The 20,583-nt window shown below is 42.5% G+C and overlaps 3 protein-coding genes across 12 annotated transcripts in view; 2 read left to right on the forward strand and 1 right to left on the reverse strand.

The window, feature by feature from the left end:
• tiam2a (TIAM Rac1 associated GEF 2a) overlaps positions 1-7,169 on the forward strand; it is a 93,098-nt gene extending 85,929 nt beyond the window's left edge. For all 8 annotated transcript variants that reach the window (XM_034307879.2, XM_034307878.2, XM_034307884.2 and 5 more), the window contains 6 exons: positions 475-583; positions 1,560-1,618; positions 1,711-1,813; positions 3,096-3,177; positions 3,260-3,417; positions 5,685-7,169. In XM_034307879.2, the coding sequence (XP_034163770.2) occupies positions 475-583; positions 1,560-1,618; positions 1,711-1,813; positions 3,096-3,177; positions 3,260-3,417; positions 5,685-6,289 (1,116 nt within the window). In that variant the 3' untranslated portion in view covers positions 6,290-7,169. The remainder of the gene's footprint in view (positions 1-474; positions 584-1,559; positions 1,619-1,710; positions 1,814-3,095; positions 3,178-3,259; positions 3,418-5,684) is intronic.
• tfb1m (transcription factor B1, mitochondrial) overlaps positions 6,748-20,583 on the reverse strand; it is a 31,211-nt gene continuing 17,375 nt past the window's right edge. The window contains exons 7-9 of one of the 2 annotated variants that reach the window (XM_026926114.3): positions 10,488-10,615; positions 8,781-8,991; positions 6,748-8,689 (exon numbers count right to left, since the gene is read on the reverse strand). In XM_026926114.3, the coding sequence (XP_026781915.1) occupies positions 8,678-8,689; positions 8,781-8,991; positions 10,488-10,615 (351 nt within the window). In that variant the 3' untranslated portion in view covers positions 6,748-8,677. Of the gene's footprint in view, positions 8,992-10,487; positions 10,616-20,583 lie in introns of both variants that reach the window. The other variant, XM_034307888.2, reaches the window with a different exon arrangement.
• Positions 10,676-20,273, forward strand: LOC113533782 (claudin-20). 2 transcript variants are annotated; one of them, XM_026926115.3, is made up of 2 exons: positions 10,676-11,432; positions 17,770-20,273. In XM_026926115.3, exon 2 carries the CDS (start codon positions 17,850-17,852, stop codon positions 18,579-18,581), a length of 732 nt encoding a protein of 243 aa, XP_026781916.1. In that variant the 5' UTR covers positions 10,676-11,432; positions 17,770-17,849; the 3' UTR covers positions 18,582-20,273. The 2 variants fall into 2 exon arrangements, with proteins under 2 accessions (XP_026781916.1, XP_026781917.1); XM_026926116.3 differs by lacking the exon at positions 10,676-11,432 and adding an exon at positions 16,385-17,275.

The raw sequence follows: 20,583 nt of genomic DNA on the forward strand, positions 1-20,583 counted from the left end.
CTATAGAAACGATATCGTATGAGAACGAGCGCATTATTATAAACCTGCGCTACTGTCAGAGCTGCTGTTATAGAGAATTAATCAACACCTTCTGACCAATCACATCCTGTGTTTAATGGTATCTGTGTTCCACACTGTTTCCTCTCATAATTTGGATATTGTATGTGATTGGTCCAAAGATGTTGAGCCTGTTTAGTGACATCACAAACTGAGCTCATACGTAGCTCCGCCCACAAGGAAGTTTTATCCAAAAGTACCTACAGTCTCTGTATGAAATGATGGAAAAAAGTGTGAATTTAGTAATATTTTAGGAAATTTGTCCCAAACAGCAGTCTGGTTAATCCACATCAGCCATCTATGTGAAGCTAACGCCAGATTTTTATGGTGTTTTTGAGGTTTTTGGTTTTTTTTTTGGAGTATTTTGAAGTATTTTTGCGAGTCTAAATATTCCATCGTTGTGTTTCTGTCTCTCAGGTCACAGAGATTTCCATGGGAGAGTTTCTCATGCATTCCTCAGTGATGTGGCTGAACCCGCTCCCGTCTCTGGGCCGCATGAAGAAGGAGCCGGAATTGACCGTATTTGGTGAGTAGCCACTTATCTCCCACACACACACACACACACACACACACACACACACACGTCGACTCTGTTGACTGGACACTAATACTCATATCAGCTCATGGAGAGAGCTGGCTAAGAGCTAAGAGCTTTGTTGGGTGAACACTTCCCGTCCCCCGTTTTCCCATGATTCTTTGCAATAAGATACTGGCAGCATTGAAGACCACGTCAGTGGAAGGCAAAGAGTAGATCACATTACCAGATCTGATAAAGTGGAATTTCTGAAAGCATTTCAGATATTTTGTCCAGATATTTTGTTCTCAAGAACCAAGACACTGTATTTCTTATTTTCCCTTTTAATTCCATAATTAATTACCGTTAAGAAAACCGCATGTCATGGAAGATGACATGTCTGTCTTTAAACCACCTTTAAATCTAAACCTGCGGGCTGTAAATGTTTGTCTTGACATTTGATTTTTTGATTGATGTTATTGTAATAATGATATATTTATTATCATCGTTCAAACAACTTCAGAACTGAACACTTATCGAGTATTAATGTGCATTTACAGTTTAAATCTTATATAATGTTATCTTATTAAATGTTGAAGTTAAAGGGCATTTCTTGTAATGTAAGTAAGATATAAAACACTTTGTGTCATGCTGTTTTAGGAAAATCATCAACAACAGGATGGTGTGATTCAGGACAGTTACTGTTACCGCCCTGACGTTGATTATTTTCCCCATACCAACATGTCTCCAAGTGTTTTATTCCTCTTCTTATACCACTGCAATTTCCGAACAATTACATTTTTTTTTTTTTACCTATTAAAGAATTACACGTCATAGTTTTTATCCATTTCTAGTTACAGTTAATGTTGTGGAACGTATATTTTCTGGAGTTGGTTAAAAACAGCCCAGGCTACAGCTCCTAATAAAGCTTTTGGGATAAAGATGTATGAATTCATGGTTCCCTGAAACCTGTCTTTTCCCTCACCAGTGTTTAAGAAAGCAGTGATCCTCGTCTACAGAGAGAGCAACAAGCTTAAGAAGAAAATGGTGAGTCTCTCCACTCTCCTGCTGTACCAACCATTAGTGCACTAATCAAATTCGGCAAATTAATCATTACTCCCCTTGTGTGTGTTTGACAGAACGTTCCACGCTCCGCCCACTCTCACGGAGATCAGGACCCCTTCAAGTTCCGCTGGCTCGTTCCTCGCTCCGCGCTGCAGGTCAGACTGGGCAACACGGCAGGTACGACGACTTTCACCCGCACGCACACGCGCACACGCACACGCACACACACACACACACACACACACAGGGTATTATTCTTCACTTATACCACAGCGCTGTTGAATTCTGGACTCTGATTGGTCAGAAGGTGTTGAATAGTTTTCTATAACAGCAGCTCTGACAGTAGCGCAGCTGCAAATCACAGCTTCATATTACTGTGCTCGTTTTAAACAGATTAAAAAACGTGTAATTGTTGACATTTTGATGTTTTCTGTAAGGAGAAATGCGTTTATTTAACGTTTACGGAAGGAGTCTCCAGTGTCAGCGTTTTGTAACAGTCAGAGGTAAAGCTGTAACTAAGTTTTTAAGAGTTAATGCTTCCTTGCGGTTTCTCAGCAACAGGACAAGCTGCGTGGTTTTTTTCCTTATTAACTTGATAAACGCTTACAGCTGCTATAACGTAAGTGAGAACAGGAACTAACTTGTTTCACGGATGTCCAACAACATTAAATGTAACTGTAAACAGATAAAAAAAATAAGAAATGCTATTCTTAAGTAGTAGAGTAGTAATCGTTTGTAAATTGCTGTGGTAGAAGAGGAATAAAACATTCATCGATGTGCTGTTGTAGGAAAAAGAAGACGACTTGAGGCTGATAGCAGTAACTTCATAACCTCACTGATTATTTTCCTCTAACAGCACAACATGGAGTGTTTTATTCCTTACGTAACAGTTACATTCCACTCTTTAAGAGCTAATGTTCGATTACTTTTTCACATGATGTTGGAAAAAACTCGACAAAACAGTCATGACATTTACTGCATACTTTATTTTCAGATTTTTAAAAATTCTGTGACATTTCTCATTCAGGAAAAAAAAACAAAAAAACAGCCAAATATTAGATAACAGTTAATCATTTCTGATAAACAGTTATTGGACTTGCTGTATTTCCATGGCTGAATCTGTGTTCTACTGAGCATCCAGGACATTAAGACATAGGCTCTGTTCCATTATTCCCTATGTAGTGAGCACATGTAGTGAACAGGAAGCCATTAGGGATTCAGCATTACTGTGTGTTCAGTGGCTAGCTTTCAGGTGGAATACAAAATGTAAAATCAGGTAAATATCAGCAACAAGAACAACAAACCCAAAAACAAGAAGTTTTCACCTTGAATATGTAACACAAACTCGCAGTTATGTTCAGTAAAACATGACTGATTCATTAATATTTAAATATGTAAATGCTGATTCTGATTAAAACTGTACCCACGCTCATCTTTTTTTTTTTCTTTCCGTACACAGAAAGCAACTGCGTGTGGGAGCTGATCCACACCAAATCGGAACTGGAGGGCCGACCCGAGACGGTGTTCCAGCTGTGCAGCAGGTGAGCTACAGGATCGTTCGGTTCTAACATAAACCTCTAGCTGATACGTGCTGAGATGCTAACGAGCTAACGTCTCCTTCAGCACGCCTGAGAGCAAAGTGAACATGGTCAAGGTGATTCGCGCTGTTCTGCGAGAAAACGTGCGCAAAGGGATGCGAGCAAACGAGCGGCCAGCTGAGAGAACCTGCAAAGAACTTTTCACTCCACTGAGGGGAAGTTTACCTTCATCAGCTAAACTCGGTCAGTCCCGTCTCACACACACACACACACACTTGTACAGTAATGTTCAACATCATATGCTAATGATACAGCTCACAGACGCAGACCTGCCAACCCCAAAGAGGAATGCGTAGTCCCCAAAGGGAGCTGGAGCGTGTGTGTGTGTGTGTGTGTGTGTGTGTGTGTGTGTGTGTGTGTGTGTGTAGTCCCTTCTGAAATTATTGGAGCGGCAAGGCCAATTTGTTTGTTTTTGCTATACACCGAAGACATTTAGGTTTGAGATCAAAAGATGAATACAAGACGACATCAGAATTTCAGCTTTCATTTCCTGACAGTTCCATCTAGACGTGTTACACAACTTGGAACATGGCACCTTTTGTTTGAACCGACCCATTTTCCAAGTGATCAAAAATACAGGACCATGTGACTGACAGGTGTTTCTTGTTGCATAGGTGTGTCCTGTTAGATTGATTGTTTAAAAAGTTAATTGGTTTGGTTAAAGCTCTTGGTTTGAGCCCTGGAAGCCTGTGAAGACTGCATTTGCTTGTTAAAAAGAATAAACCAACATGAAGACCAGAGAGCTGTCTATGGGATAAGAGCAAGCCATTTTGAAGCTGAGAAAAGAGGGAATTCCAGGCATAGCCATTACAGCAATGTGGAATGTCCTTAAAAAGAAAGAAACCATGGTGTACTAACAACCAGATGTTGACCAGGTCGGCTAGGGAAAACAGAAACATTGTCAAATCTGTGAAGAAAAACCCCAAAACAACAGTCAGTGACATCAACAACAACCTCCACAGGGCAGGGGTGAAGGTATCACAATCCACCTTTCGAAGAAGACTTCGAGAGTAGAAATATAGAGGCCATACCTCAAGATGCAGACCACTCATCAGCAGTAAGAGTCAGAAGGTCTGATATGAATTCACAAAGAAATACAGAGATGAACCACAAAAGCTCTGAAACCAAGATGAACCGCTACTAAAGTGATGGAAAGGCCAAAGTGTGAAGAAAGAAAGGATCTTCTCATGACCCAAAACATACAAGGTCATCTGTGAAACATGGTGGAGGTAGTGTCAGGGCTTGGGCTTGCATGGCTCTTCTGGAACAGACTCACTAATCTTTATTGATGATGGAACTCATGATTCTAGCAGCAGAATGAATTCAGAAGTCTACAGAGAAATGCATCAACTTCACCATGCAGCAAGACAACGACCCAAAATACACTGCAACACAACAAAGAACTTCATCAGGGGGAAAAGGGGAAGGTTTTAGACTGGCCAAGTCCATCAGCAGACCTTAACCCTTAACAGCATTTCACCTCCTGAAGAGGAGACTGAAGGGAGAAACCCCCCAAAACTAACAACAAATGAAAGAAGCTCCACTACAAGCCTGGAAAAGCATCACAAACAAAGAATGTAACCGTTTGGTGCAGTTATTGCAAGCGAGAGATACGCAACCAAATATTACGTTATTTACTTTATTTTAAGACTATCTGTTCCAGTACTTTTGCTCACCTAAAGATGGGGTGGTGGTCTGCCACCAAAGGTGCCATGTTCTAAGTTGTCTAGATGTAAAGATCAGGAAATGAAAGCTGAAATTCAGATCTATCGTCTCAAACCCAAAGTGCCTTCGTGTGTAGCAAAAAGAAAAAGAATTGACTTTGCTTTTCCAATATTTTCAGAGGGGACTGTACATGGGGTTTTACGGTAATCACCAGGTGTTTGGAGGGGAAAAAAAGCAGCTGCCTATTGTCTGTTTTAATTTAGGTGTAGACACTAAAAATTGTTTAAATGCACACATTCTTATTAATTTGCGTATATAAAAGCGTTTTCCTAGAATAGGAAGAAAGAAGTGTACATGTACGGTGGTTTACAGCGGTTACCGTAAAACTCGGTATATACGTGCACTACAGTTCCTACCGTGATGAGCATGAATGTGTTGTTTAAATGCAGCTGCTCCTACGCAAAGGTTTTAAAGTCACTTTACTTAAAATCACTTTACGCCTCGGCTGATGTGTGTAGTGCAGCAGGTGGTGGGATTCAGAACAAGTAGCATGTTCAAACACACACAAACTGAAAATGTTCATTTTTGTGAAGGTAAGCAGTAGATTTTAATTTCCTCTTCTCTGTCGGGTAACTACGAATTTAGTGCTCAGCGCATAGGAAGTGCAGAAAACACACACTGATGGCAGAGATGCAGGACCACAGGGTTGTTCTCTCACTCATCTGTGTGTGTGTGTGTGTGTGTGTGTGTGTGTGTGTGTGTGTGTGTGTGTGTGTGTGTTTCAGGTTCCTCTCGAGCGTCGTGGTTGTGCCAGAAACCCATCAGCATCGACTCTTTTACCAAAAGAGACTCACTGAAGCCCACGCAATTAGACTCCGATTCAGCAAGTGAGAGCAGTGGAGACCCGCCCCCTGCCCCATCATCGGAGGCTCCGCCTACTAACTCCACCCTTAGACGCGGCAGCATGAAGGAGTCGGACATTCTCAGCGACGACGACGGGTTCAGTGAGCGCTTGGCTCGCCGTGACTCCACCCCCGAATCGATCGGGACTCGGTTCCACGAGCTGCGCCTGAGCGACGAGGCCCGCGTGGAACCCGAAGGTCGCGAAGTGAACTCTCCCGAGACGCAGCCTCAGCTGAAACGGGCTCACTTCGGCGCCGTGAGGCGGCGGTCAGCGAGAAGCGAGCCGAGACGCAGCCAGGCAGCGCTGCTGAGTCTGAGGCAGCACAGCCGCTCTCTGGACAGCCAATCGGAGTCCGCGGCGGTCAGCGGTGACCTGAACAGGCTGCTAGAGCGCGACTTCAGCGTCCACAGCCTCACCTCCGTCACTAACGAGGACTGCTTCTATGAAAACGCCACCAAGAGCAGCACCACAGCTACGACGTCATAGCGATGAATCCGTACGCTCGAATTTACTTTAACGTTCAGGTCAGTGAATTAACAGCTAGTTTAATGGTTATTTAAAGGTAATTTAAAGATTTAGTCAGCGATTTTGGACGAACTGTAAAGTTGTAACTTCAGTGGCCCCTCGCGAAGCCACACCCCCGCAATCATTTCTGAACAAACAAGAAATATGATTGACAGGCAAGAAGAGACGCTTACTCGTCTGGGAGGTCCACATCATGTTTTTGTTTTCCCAAACGAGAGGATACACTTCACCAAAAATCACTAACTGCACCTTTAATAGCCAGAGGAACACGTGAGTCGTATCGCCGAACCTGTGCTTACCTTCAGGAAACAACGATCCAGATGTTGCATCTGTTTATTTTGTGCCTTGTTTAGCTGTGCTTTTATTTTTATTTGTACATGCCTAGGGTCTTTAACGTTTTTAAGCTTTATTATTTATTGAAAACTTTATATTCCTTTTGAACAGGAAGCCAAACCACAGGTTAAGACTTGATTTTTTTTTTTTTCTTGAAGTAAAACGTTTGCACGAGTTGTGTGACTCAAACACGTGGATCGTTACGGAACTCGTCTTAGTTAGTAAGGCGTAAGGTGTGTGATGTACAGAACAGTCGAGCAGTCCACCACAATCAGCGCTGAATGTGCTTCGTGCTACGGCGGGTAACGTAAAAAAAACTATCTTTTTTTAAACACCAAATATGTATAGTATTTTTTATGAATACCTGTAATTTAATTTGTATTACGGTTTATCAGTTTGGCATTTTAACAATTTAAAAAAGTGTATGTAATAAACTGTGTCGCTGATTTGTACAGTAGTGCTGCGAAGAGGTTTTTAAACGAACTATGAATAAAAATGTCTTTTGGTATTCGTCCTATCGACTGTGTTCCTGAAATGAAATAAATAAGACGGATGCATGCGGTCACGGAGATCAAGACAAATGGAAGTGTGTCCGAGCCTGATGGAGTCGCGCTGGAAAAAAAAGCACAAAACGCACGGGCGGAATTACTGGCTGAATCAGCGTGGACGCACATAATACAGATTTATTAGCTAGATAATGTCCTGATTTTCAGTACATCACACCATTCAATTAGTCAGCGAGTTAAACGGCTGGAAAAGATGCTTTCAAGTCGCCATTTTCGGGTTATACATTAATCACTTTCAGACTGCCAAACTACATAAGAAGAAATGGACGATTAGAGATATTTATATACTTGTCTTCTCATGCAGAGGTTTAACAGCAATATTTAAATCTGAAAGATGAAATCAGGAAGAGGTGAGAAATTTGTAGCGTGTGCAGACAAGCAGCTTCGACAACCAGAAGAAGAAAATAAACCCAAAACCTTACTGAAAAAAAAAAGTTTGGTGTGTGTTTCTACTTAAAGTCTCTCTCGATGGTGTACCTACAGCGAGCTACTCGTTCTGAATCCCACCTCCTGCTGCACCACACACATCAGCGAGGACCTGGACTAATTAGCGGATGAATTAGCGGATGAATTAGCAAGCATGGATGACAGACGACCTTTTCAGAATCAGGAACAGACCGGTTTGTGGAAACGAAACAAAACTCTGGTTAAACATATCGAGAGAAAGTAAAGTTTCTGCGTTTCGTCAGTTTCTGGGTGACTATAACGAGGGATTGAGCAGCACTTTTATGATGTGTTATCATAATGCTGTAAATGTTTCTAAACCATTATATAGGCCACGTATAGACATGAGAGACCAAAGTCAAGCAGCTTCTCAAAGGAAAATGTTTCTCTGGCAACAGATTTTGAGAAAAACTTTTTGTTGTTTTTTTTTTTTTTCCTTTAAATATTGTTAGCATATTATTAGTGGTACGAAAAAAAATATTTCTAATATTATACCCAAATTTCATACGCATTACGCTTCTGTAACAGCGAAAATCTGCCATCAAACTTATTTATTTATTTACTTCCTATTTCTGCTGTGCAATAACCTCAGAAGTCTTGAAACTTTCTCTCCAAAGTCACTAGAGAAACATTTTCCTCTGAACTGCTCGACGTTACGGATGCGCTCTGTGCGCTGAAGCGATTACGGCGCTGCTGTCACTTTGCTATATGACAGCAATTCAGAGTCAAAGTCTAAACTCTCTTCTCAACAGCTCTGAGAAAGAGAAATGGCCTGAATAACTACAAAAATGATTATTTTCAGGTCTGAATCTGCTCATAAAGGGCCTCGTGTGATTGCACTGAGGATTACAATCGCATTTTATCTTTCATTTCCAGCGTTTTCTTAAAATATATGAACTACAGTCTTTTTGTTTTTCAGGAGTACATTAAATACCGCAGATATCCTTCACATCTATATAAAATAAAACTACACCATCTTACCTCCAAGCCATTGTTTCTTCTACACTCAACACTGCAGCTGGAATAGAAAGGTGTAAAAAATTCATGCCTGAGCCGCAGTGCAAATGTCCCGGTGTGAACGGCAGCCATTAGCGTCTCTGTCTCTTCACCTGTCTGTGGCTCTGACGCTTCTGCCTCAGCTCTTCTCTGAAGTCGTAGCTGAACAGCGTGTGGTCTTCTCTGCACAGCCTGCTGTAGGCGTCCGCTAAAGCTCTGAACTGGCTGATGGAGATGTCGGGGGGACGGAGAGTCGGGTCCACGTCGGCGCTCCGCAGAAGCTCCTCCGTCATCCTGAGTCTCTGAGCCTCGGGAAACAACATCCTGTACGAGAGGAGTAGGGACACATCACACTGACATGAAGCGATGAGTAAAATACTGTGTGTGGTGCTGCTGGAGGAAAATAATCAACAACGAGGTGCTGCGATAAGTGGTTTATTCCTCTTATACCACAGAGTCTAATTTGCCAACACTAACGATAACGTGTTAGAACGAGTGCGTTAATATAAACCTGTGATCTGCACTACTGTCAGCTGCTGTTCTAGAAAATTCATCAACACTTTCTGACCAATCACAATCCAGTATTCAACAGCACTGTGGTATAATGTTCAAAAGTTTGCATCTCTCGTTCTCAGCATCAAATAAAAATTCTCTAGTAAGTTGTAACCCACACGCTGCCTTTATAACCCCACACTGTAACATCTTTACATCCGCTCGAGCCCATCGCACACAGCCTCCATAATCGCTAGATGACAATATCTGTATAAGGAATATATAAAATAATCGTCATGTCCCATCATGACTGAAAATGTCGTTTTGTCAGAATTTCCTTCCAACAGGTTTCTAATGTGGGGTGCCAACATTTCTAGCAGTGATTAAATCCGCTGTACTGACACACAGAAACTGATTAATGAAAGGACTTCAGTGCAGTTGTGTTCTCTGCTCTAACAAGAGAAACTCGTCGTTAGAACTTCTGCTTGTTCTTTTCATGGATCTGTGATCTGACATCTCACGCTGCCTTCAGAAAAAAACTGCAAGACTGCTTTAAAAAAATATATCTCCTGTTGGTTTTGCCTCGGCTTGGATTGCTGTTACGCTTTTATATAATAAAAGATCTATATTTTATCTCTCCCCCAATTAAAGATACATATATACACACAAATATATATACGGAGGCCAAAATTTTTGCACTATTTAGGGATAGAAAAGAAACTAACCAAATCATAAATCACACCAAGCAATATCTTGAAAGATTTTGCATTAAATGTACAAAAAATTTACGATTAGATTTTTACATAGGGTTATGCATAATACATGTTTGTTTGCTTATTTATTTATTTACTTACTTATTGATTTGTTGATTCATGATTATTTATTCAGCCCCCACGGAAAGTAAACGCTAGGAAAATACATTAACCATTGTGTTTTGAAATAAATAAAAAATAAGGTTTTAAAAGCAATACAGGCTATAAAAATAATTTTAAAAAAGCATCCTAAATAAGCATAAATATTGGCACCTGAACCATGAGATGCCTGCAGATTTTCGCCTCTTATTACAGTGCAGCTTTTGCAGTCGCACAAGTTCATTCCTCATAATCACTGACGTCTCAATGACTCGTAATTGCTGCTCTCATTGTGAAGGTTCCTTTATTAAACGAGGCCTACTTGCTGAGTAAGTTTTAAAAGTGAACAGGAAGGTGTTACTCATGAGCCTCGAGCGATGGTTATTAAATAAAATTATAAAAATGCAGGAAGTGGAGGAGGAGAGGAGGAGAGAAGAGGAGAGAGGAGGAGAGGAGAGAAGGTACAGAGGCACTTACTCGAGTCCTTTGTGGCAGTGCTTCCTGCGGAACTGAAAGACGTTCCTGACCACTTTCTCCACAAGCTTAAAGGGCTGCTGGATGTGTGGCTGAACCAGAGGAGTGAAGTGTACCACCCCCACGTCCACCTACACACACACACACACACACACACACAAAAACACACATGAATGTGGAGAACAGTCACAGTGAAGCATGACTCCCACGTACACACACAGGGAGGGAGGGATGGATGGAGGGAGGGAGATGGACGGATAGCTGGAGGATAGGATGAGTGGTAGAAAAGGAAGGCAATGACGCAGCAGTTGCCACAGTAACACCTGTTTGAAAGGGCCGTGAAAACAAAAGAATGACTGCTAAGAGTCTCGTCAAAACCTGCCACATCAAAACATACGAATGAGAAACGCGCCGCTGTTTTTACCTCCAGCAGACCAGGAGCATGAATGTTTCCGATTGATTTGATGCTGGGACTGGTGAGGGGGTGAACCAACATTTGGCCTTGACTCATTTCTTTCTCTCTCTCTCTCTCTCTCTCTCTCTCTCTCTCTCTCTCTCTCTCTCTCTCTCTCTCGACAATCCTCCAGTCAGCGTTAAGCTGATATGACAAACTGTTGAAGTAATCGCGCCTGAGCAGAGCAGAGCGATGCCGCTCTCCTCCTCAGATCTCCCTCCCTCACCGTCTCGTTTTTTCCTCCTCTCCGAGGCACGGCTCTTCCTTTCATTGTGAGCAATAAAAAAAGGAACAGTGCACAACAAGCCACAACGAGCGCTTGAGCGGAGGAGTGTAAATTTCTGGATCTTCTTGCTCGTGAATGAAGAGCACCATATGGGCTGTTTTATCGTTTCTTCCTGGTGGATAGATTGAGGGATAATCTCAGGACTCAGGAAAAACGGATACTGACATGGTAACGTCAAGACGACCGTCATCAACTACATCTCAAACAGGTACGTCTGCAGAGTCTTTCCCGCTACTCTCAGCGTGTTGCGTACCGCTGAACAGGCGAGGCGTTTCGTTTTCATTTCTGCCTCCCCGTTTAATTTAGTGTTGGCATGATGAGAATTTGGAAAAACTTCATTAATCTGTGGAAGAAAGAAAACAACACAGCCGTAATTGATTTGCTGTCGATTCATTCGTCTGAGCTGCTCGGAGGCTGCTCGGCTCTGCACCGGCTCGTTGTTAACTTTTGCGTGCTGCAGTGATGCAGAAAGCCCTCCATCAGCTCTGCACTTCTCCTTACAACTTAAGGATGAGACGCAAAGCAACACACACCACCGGCATTGTCTCTTTAATTAGAAAATGATGCATCAATGAAATCAATGCTAATTTAAAATGCCTTTTTCTGCACTAACCGGAGCAGTAAAGGCAGATCTCCTATAGAGTCTCTCTCCTGTAGTAATTACACCATATATATTCTGCAGGCGGTGTGTGTGTGTGTGTGTGTGTGTGTGTGTGTGTGTGTGTGTGTGTTGGGGGGGGTTGGTGTCGATATTGCGCCTATACATGCAGCAGCATTTCTGCCATCTGAACTGTCCCAGTCACTTTGGAGTGTGATTTATGCCACAGCAGCTACACGGCCTCACTCGCTCGCTCTGTAGTAATATATCCTGCTCTCGCCATTAATCCACTCCAGATAACCTCAGCACATGAAAAACCTTAAATCAATTCCGTGCCACCATCATCGCCTTTAAGATATTCTGCATTTAAGTGATCCGTAACTCCGAGAACGACTCATTAATAGAGAGAGAGACCTTTGCTCTCTCTAATGCTTTCTCTCTCCCAAGACTCGCTCGTTGTCCTTTTGTTTCAGCTAATATGCACGCTGGAGCACGAATTATAGGGTTTCGTTTCATCTGTGCATTTAAAAGAAAGGGAAAAACAAGCAAGCTCTAATCACTTCCAACTTCTCCAAATGGACTAATTATAAATAAGACTCTACGTTTACATCTCAGGTTATAAAAACCTTTAGATTCTAAAACTACTGAACTTGTTTACGAGCAGCCACTTTGTTTCCTTCACTTCATTATAATATGTTTTTTGGCTTTTTGTGGTGTAAAGATCCAAAATGATAAACGTGGACTGATCTGCAAACCATCACAAAACACAGAATTAATTCATCTAATACCACAGCGCTGTTGAATTCTGGGTTCGGATTGCTCAGAATGTGTTGATTCATTTTCTATAACATAATAAATGGATTAAACAGCGTTATCTAAGAAAGAAAAACGTGTGTAATCGAGGGTATGTTGATCTTTTCTCTAAGGAGATGTTTAACATTTATGGAAGGAGTCTCCAGTGTCAGCGCTTGGTAACGGTCACAGGTAAAGCCGTAACGAAGTGTCCCGACATTTTCAGAACAGAGGAGTTTACGCTTTGCGGTTTTTTAGTAAGGTGACAAGCTGCATTTTTTTGTCTTTTTGTCTTATTCTTTAAAAAAGAGAGAAAAAAAAAAGAGGTTGGTGAGGGAACAACTTTTTATAGCTGCTGTAACGTAAGTGACAATGGGAAGTAATCTTTTTGCACGACGGTTAAAAAGTATGATTCTTGTTTTTTTATGAATAAAAATTTTACATTTGGCAAACTGCGGTGGTATAAGAGGAATAAAACACTTCATGACATGCAGTCGAAGCACAAGAAGCAAAAATGACAATAGTTTGGCTGATTTTTCCTTCGCAATCACATGCATATGTTCATAAATGCCCATCATCTGTAAATGACCAAGTGCGTTCACAGCACAGCTGATTTACATTTAGCCACACCCACAAAATTCCATAAAAGGCAAAGATCACAGAGGGCTGAAAACAACAAAATGATGACTAAACAGTGAAAAAGCGCCTCCTAAGTGTCAAGTGTGCTAAATCTTCCAGTAATGCAGCTCAGCCACTGCAGCGTGTTGGATAGACCCTAGACACACACTAACTCTTCTTCCTTTAACAGGGTGCCATTACTTTTGTCCTAATTAAACAGCTAGTTTTACAGGTCTTAATTCATGGATTTATTTTCAATTGCGTTCTTTCTTCATTACTATAAAACTGTTACACAAAATGTTCATTAAATTGGTGTGCATCTGAAATAAGTAAGTAATTTAAAAATCGCAGGAACTCATCGCTGATTATGCCATTTGAAGCCGATCAGTCGGGGTTGACATTAATAAGTCTCCTTATGCATACATTTACACTAACTCAGGAGCGAATGTCGGATACAGATGTGTTTCCTGAACATTTCTTGTGTAAATGCTGCTGCAAACATTGTACAAAGGAATTTTTTCGTATCTAACAGAAGAATTGAGGCCCAAATTCTGAAGCTTAATAAGTGAAACAAATTACAATTCCAAATGTATGTGTAAAAATATACAAGTTCACAATTTTGGGAGCAACTATCAATAAAGCAGGACACAATGTGATTCTAAGCCAGGATTACACAAATCCACACTCTCTCTTTTTAGTGTCCTTTGAATAAGCGAGGGAAAATTCGATGTCTGTGTTCGTCCACATAATTCTCAAAGTCCCCGCACCCATTTTCGCCTCCAGCCAAAAGGGAGTGTGAAGGGTAATTTGTCATTTTTGTTATTGGGAATGACCAAAGTGAGGTGGAAATCCCTCAAGACTAAAATAAACCATCACTCCTGAACATAACAGCCGACGAATGATTCGATATCCAGCTGGGGAATACAGGAACTGACGGGAGTGAGAAAATAGTCCTGCATAAATCATGATGCCGCGTCCAAAAGACACGCACAAGTACTTTAGCTGGAGTGGAAGGAGAAAGGAGGGATGTGCTGCAGCTCCAGCTGCTGTGCTGCAGAAAAAAATTAAATAAAAGTACTCTCTGTGTTCAAGGAACACCTCAAGGCATGGAGAAGAAGCAGAAGTGTTGCCTGATGGCCGCAGATCTCAGCTGAGACACAGCTCGAAGAGAAACGTAAAAAAAAAATGGGAAAGCAAATGAAATGTTAGATATAAATGTAATGTGAATGCAATATTTGAAATACGTGATTGCGCAATAAAACAGGCAACAAATGGAGACGCATCTGCGTCAGAACAGAATTTGCATTTATATTAACAAGAACGCTCGTTTGGTGTGGACGCTAACAAGGTCGTTTCGAGGGCGACCTTGGGTAAATTGCACATTCAGCTCAATCTGTCAAATATGAAAGGCTTTGATGCGAGCGAGAAAAAAAAAGCAATCATGTCCTGAAAATAAAGCGAATACAAACTGGACATAAAATTCCCAGATGAAATGGAGAGAAAGGATGATGATGTCCAGTGAAACCTCAGAAGAGGTGATAACATCAGAGCAGCGTGCTTTTCATAACGCCCCGTGCCTTCACACTCCCCTGGTGCATGTTAACAGTTTCCTTCATTCCTATTTATTTATTTATTTATTTATTTATTTATTTAGGATTATTTTTCCCACATTCTCAGCATCAGCCCTTAGGTCACAGCTTCTCAACTGTGGAGTGGCAGGAGATTTTTTTAACCAACTGCTATTTATACTGTAGCTCCATGCAAATAAATTTGATTTATGGGATCATAAATCAAGTGAAATTATTGCTGTGAAATTATTATTAAACTTTCATTAGACTTCATTCAAGCCCATTTTACTCCAGATCACAGTAGTGCTGACGTTAAGTGTGTAAATATAATGATCTTTCCCCCTTTGATGAATAAAAATTAAATGTGATGAGTGATGTCTGTGTGTTTACATTGATTTGTTAGGATAAATTTTAGTCTTTAAATAAGAACCAGTCATTCTCTGCGTCGACTGTGCACTTATTTACTCTGAATTTCCCAAACAGTAGCCCTATAATTGCTATTTATTGCTATTATAAAGGCGGTGGTTTGGGGAAGGGGGAATTACAGGCCCTTAAAATGGCCAAAAAAGGTTGAGAACGCCTGCCTTACGTGTTCCTTAGTGAAGAAGGAAAATGTCAGCCAAAAAGCCAGACATTGTTCGTGCCACTGAAGCCTGACAATGTGTTAACTGAAGGTCAGCAGAACAGAAGGCACAAGCGTGAGCTGTTGCTAGGGTTCGCGTTTGGTTTACTACAAGTATTGATTCAGGTGCTGAAGGCTGAACCGACTGGACCAAATGACACACACACGCTTCAAACAGACCTGAGTCAAGTACTGAAGTTAAAGCTAACTGCATTACACTGGACATGCTGTCTTTATAAAATCAGCCCTGAGTTCCTCTCTTTCTCTCTCTCTCTGTCCTCTTTGTCATTCATGAATCAAGGTCGTATAACCGCCTCCATCTCCTCTCGTCTCCTCTGCAGAAGGGAGATGGAGGGGGCAGCTGCTCGGAGTCCAGGTCCCTGCTTTATGGAAGATATTCATGTATACGGTGTGTGTGGCTCAGATTAAACCAAATCGAGTTCACCTTGAATATTAGAGAAAAAGGGGACAAGTCCTTAGACACACTGAGCAACTCAAACATCTGGCCAGATGAAGGGTCAAGGACCGTCCATGTTATATTTATTTATAATGATTTCATGCATAATGAACAATATCTAACTGTGCCAAGTAGATTAACCTTAATTAATAGATTAACAAGTCCTACTGAAAATTTAGTAATTTCGGAAGCGCTGTAGCATAAAACACGTACTAAATATGCTAATCATGTTTGATTTTATGATTTATATATTTAAGTTTCTGTATTTTATTTAGGCTAATACATGCCAGGTATAGCTAATAAAATTCCCATGATGCAACGGGCTCAAACTGAAGTATATCTGAGATAAAATATTATTGGTTATCACCAAATTTTAAAAATTTACTTCAAAAAAAAAAAAAAAAAAAAACACATTTCTCCCCACATGTAGTACTAATTACACTTAATATATACACTAAAAAACAAACAAAAAAACCCCCACATTTTTATGGCTTATGTATTTTTTCCTGGTTATGTTTTATTTTTTACTAATAAGCCTAAGGGCTAGATATGCTAGCTGCTTTTCAATAAAAAGGTGCTTTATGGAGGCATCACTGTACATAAATCCCCCCCAAAAATTGCATACGATTAAAACTAAGAGCAAAAAACATGTTTGTAGACAGAAAGAAAACTTTAAATTGGTTTTTAAAGTACAATGTTAGTTCTCTGTGTTGGGAACAATTGTCTACAGCAGGGTTGCCAGATTGGATTCGCTTTTACACTAAGTGATGGTTTTTAAATCCATCCAAATTCATTATAAACTATTAAAAATTAATTAAACATAATAATTAGAGTAGGTTAGTCTTTTTCTACAAGTATGAAGCACATGTTTGTCCAGGGAGAAATTCAGGAAACATGGCAACGCTGTGCTAACACTTTGAATATGAGCCTGAGGTAAAAAGCGGTTAAATAGCGGAGAGTCCGTTTAGTCTGCGCTCGCGGCGGCCGTGACGCAGATCTGAGGAGGAAAACAGCACGCAGGAGGTGTGTATGAGAGCGAGGGGGGGGGAGAGAGCGAGAGAGAGAGAGATAGAGGGAGAGAGAGCAAGAGAGGGAGAGAGAGGCAGAGCGAGTGAGAGGGAGAGAGCAAGGGAGAGAGAGACAGAGAGAGAGCGCGAGGGAGGGAGAGAGAGAGAGCGAGGGAGGGAGAGAGAGAGAGAGAGAGCGGGAGAAAGAGAGAGAGAGGGAGCGGGGATGTCCTCTCCTGCTGCTGAGGAGAATATGGACGCTGTATCCGCGCGCTTTAAACCCGCAGCATTGCTCATACCGCGTGTTTTCATTGTGTTTGCGGTGTGTGTGTGTGCACGCGAGTGTGTGTTCGTGCGTGCGTGTGTGTGTAGCTCTGCACCAGCCCGAGGTAAGGATGAATTTAAAGCTTCATGCTGTTTTCTTATAAACAAAATCTCTCAACTCAGCTACGTCCTTCATTTTTTCATTTTAAAATCCACAGACACGTAGCATGACCGAGTTTCAGCCTTTAAGGCTTTTTAATGTCAGACTGCACATGTGAGCTGTACAGTTACTTTATTTGATAACCTGGTGTGTATGCATGGCACACGCATGTCAGGTAGCTTGCTTTAATCTCGTCTCTGGTTAGGTACACTGCATATTTATACAAACAGCATTTCTCCTCTTCCTCCTCCTTCCCACACGGAAGACGGGCAGAAAAAAGAGGCACCAAAAGATGATCAGGGTGTCCCTTTCCTGTAATGAGCAAGACTCTGTCGTTTGTCATCCTTTGTTCCTGGTGAAGGAAAAGTGCGGGAAGGGAAGTGGATGAGGAGGATGAGGAGGATGAGGAGGAGGTGGATTCGCACTATCACTCACTCAGTTCTCTCTCTATTTCCTCAGGAAGGCTCTGGTGCTGAAGAGGACAGGACGCCTAGACGAGCGCCCGTGTGAATGGTGTCCAGGCAGACGGATAGGTCAAGATGGCGTCCACGGGCACGCAGATCTTCGGCTTTGTGCTGGCACTGCTGGGCATTCTGGGCGCCACGGTGGCCACGCTGCTGCCCAACTGGAAGGTGAGCGCAGACGTGGGCTCGAGCATCATCACCGTCATCTCGCAGATGCAGGGCCTGTGGATGGACTGCACCTGGTACAGCACGGGAATGTTCAGCTGCACGCTCAAGTACTCCGTATTGGCGCTGCCTGCGTACCTGCAGACGGCGCGCACCACCATGGTGCTGTCCTGCGTCCTGGCTGCGCTCGGACTCTGCCTGGCGTCGCTCGGGCTCAAGTGCACGCACTGGGGCGGCGGTAGGAGAGCAAAACGTCACGCTGCACTAGCGGCCGGAGTCTGCTTTGTAGCCTCTGGGTTCTTGTGCCTGGTGCCTGCGTCGTGGTACACCAACGAGGTCATCGCCAGCTTTCTGGACGCCAGTGTACCCGAGAGCAACAAGTTTGAACCGGGCGGCGCGGTCTACGTCGCGTTCGTCTCGTCCGGTTTGCTTCTCGGCGGCGGCTTCATCTTCTGCCTGTCGTGCTCGGGCAAGCGCCACGGCCCTCAGGATCTCGTCCTGCTGCCTCCGGATAAACTCTTACTCCAGCAGCAGCAACAGCAGCTCCTCCAGCAGCAGCACTTAGACCAGCTCCAGCACCAGTACTGCACTCTCTCGCCTCTGGATAATAAGACGGGATACAGCCTGCAGGACTACGTGTAACGGAAACACGGGAGAGCAGGACGATGACTGCGACACACTCTTCCCCTCCTCCTCCTGCTCCTCTTCTACAAGCACAAAATGGTGGAGGAATTCCCAAAGTTTCAGAATGGACGAGTTGTGAATAACTGATAAGCGATGTCGGAGTGAGCGGACGACAAATAAAACGCAGATCTCCTGCATCTGAGTATTAAAGGTTTCCTGGGAAGTGGATTAGTCAGATGGAAATACCCTCCATACGGAGTTAGGGATGCATCGATACCATTACTTTAATACCGACTCCAAAACCGAAATGAGTAACCGATTTAGTATTAATCCATCAGAGGCGTTGAGGAACATTTTCTTCGGCGCTGTTTATGCTTCCCCGGTATAATTCGTGGCCATAAAAAACGTGTTCACTCACTCACACCATTCGACTCGTTCTTTATCACATTAGCTAGTTGATTTTAACTCTAGTGAATTAGCTTAGCTACTATAGTCAGCGCGTTTTGTTTGCGCTTCTGCACTAAATAAAGTACGTTTTTGTCTTCACTGCGTCAAAATTCTTCGTTGTTGACGACTGATAGTGGCTGATCTCATGTAAGAACAACATGCTGTTATTCAAAGAACCGTTTCACGTACCTTGCGTTATCTGTAGACGGTTTTTCTCGCCTAGCCAGTGTTTGCTGCTAGCAGTGAACTGCTTGTGCTGAGTTTTATGTTTAAGATATTTTACTTATATTGTAGGAAGATGCTGTAGTTCCTCCTCTTGATATTTTCTGTATGCAGTCTGTTCGCATTAATTGTGAAATGCGGCCGTATCGCTGTTAATTCGTCCCGTCTGTCATTACATACGCTTGGTTTACGCTGCATACTGTCACCTGGCATCGGCAGGACATTTATTACAAATACAAGTAAATGGGTGCGGTATGGGACCAATACCAGTGCAGGTATCGATGCATCCCTACTCATAACCCCTTCCCCAAAGATTAGAAATGAAAAGCAATCAGCTAGCTGCTAACGATGTTTTCGTAACCTCTGCTCAAAGTAAGTCGGCAATACGTCCCCTAAAGGCAATAGTATGGGAAAGCCAGTTTTTTTTTTTTTTTTCTCCATTTCTTTTTACTCTCCGGCCCTGTCCGTTTGAGTAATAGTAGAACTAATGAAATCTCTTGTCTTATTCTGTTAGCTGATAGAATGATTGATATGATTGTTGCCTCAGCATGCTGTTCGGAGCCTGTGCATAATGCAGCGGAATGCCTGGTAGAGACTTGAGTCATAGCCACATTGCCTGTGCCTAAACGCGAGAAAAAAAAAAAAACTAGAACGTTATAGCGAGCCAGTTGTTTTTTTTGGGGAGAAACGTGATTAGAGAGTGAATGGAGCTGCTGGGTCTGGAATGATACCACACACACACACACACACACACACACACACACACACACTCCAGCACATTGACAATAGAATATGATGTCTGTGTGTGATGTGTTTTTTGGTTAAGCTTGCTCAGTGCATGCTGCTTACAGCTTTATCTCACACTCTCACACACTCTCTCTCACACACACACACACACACAGAGTTAGCTGCATGTGTGCTTTTTCTTTTCTTTTTTTTGAAACCCACGTCAATACTCACTGCTATGGAAACCAAATCCCGCACCCAAATATGCGTGTACGTGTGTCTGGAGGTCTGTGTGAGTCAGTGAGCTAGAGGGGAAAGAGCGTGTGTGTGTGTGTGTGTGTGTGTGTGTGTGTGTGTGTGTGTGTGTGTGTGTGTGTGTATTCAGCTGTTTAGAAGTCAACTCAGTTTCATTCGACGATCCAAAGAACCCTCCAGAACACACTCGGGTGCGAGGAGCTAACCTGAGCGCTGGACAGTGAAGGCAGTTCGGACGTCCAGAATATTATGATGAGGTGGAATTTTCATGGCAGTGATGCTGATATTGACGCTGGCACTGACGCGTTTTCTCCCCCTTTATGATTTGGGCCGGTTCCCATCAGCAGTGCATCTGCCGTCAGATTTGCAC

The sequence above is a fragment of the Pangasianodon hypophthalmus genome, chromosome 10 (genome assembly GCF_027358585.1).
Source record: "Pangasianodon hypophthalmus isolate fPanHyp1 chromosome 10, fPanHyp1.pri, whole genome shotgun sequence".
NCBI lineage: Eukaryota > Metazoa > Chordata > Actinopteri > Siluriformes > Pangasiidae > Pangasianodon > Pangasianodon hypophthalmus.

What these genes read in the sequence shown, in the direction of transcription:
- LOC113533782 (XM_026926115.3), top strand. Translation starts at nt 17,850, where the DNA reads ATGGCGTCCACGGGCACGCAGATCTTCGGCTTTGTGCTGGCACTGCTG.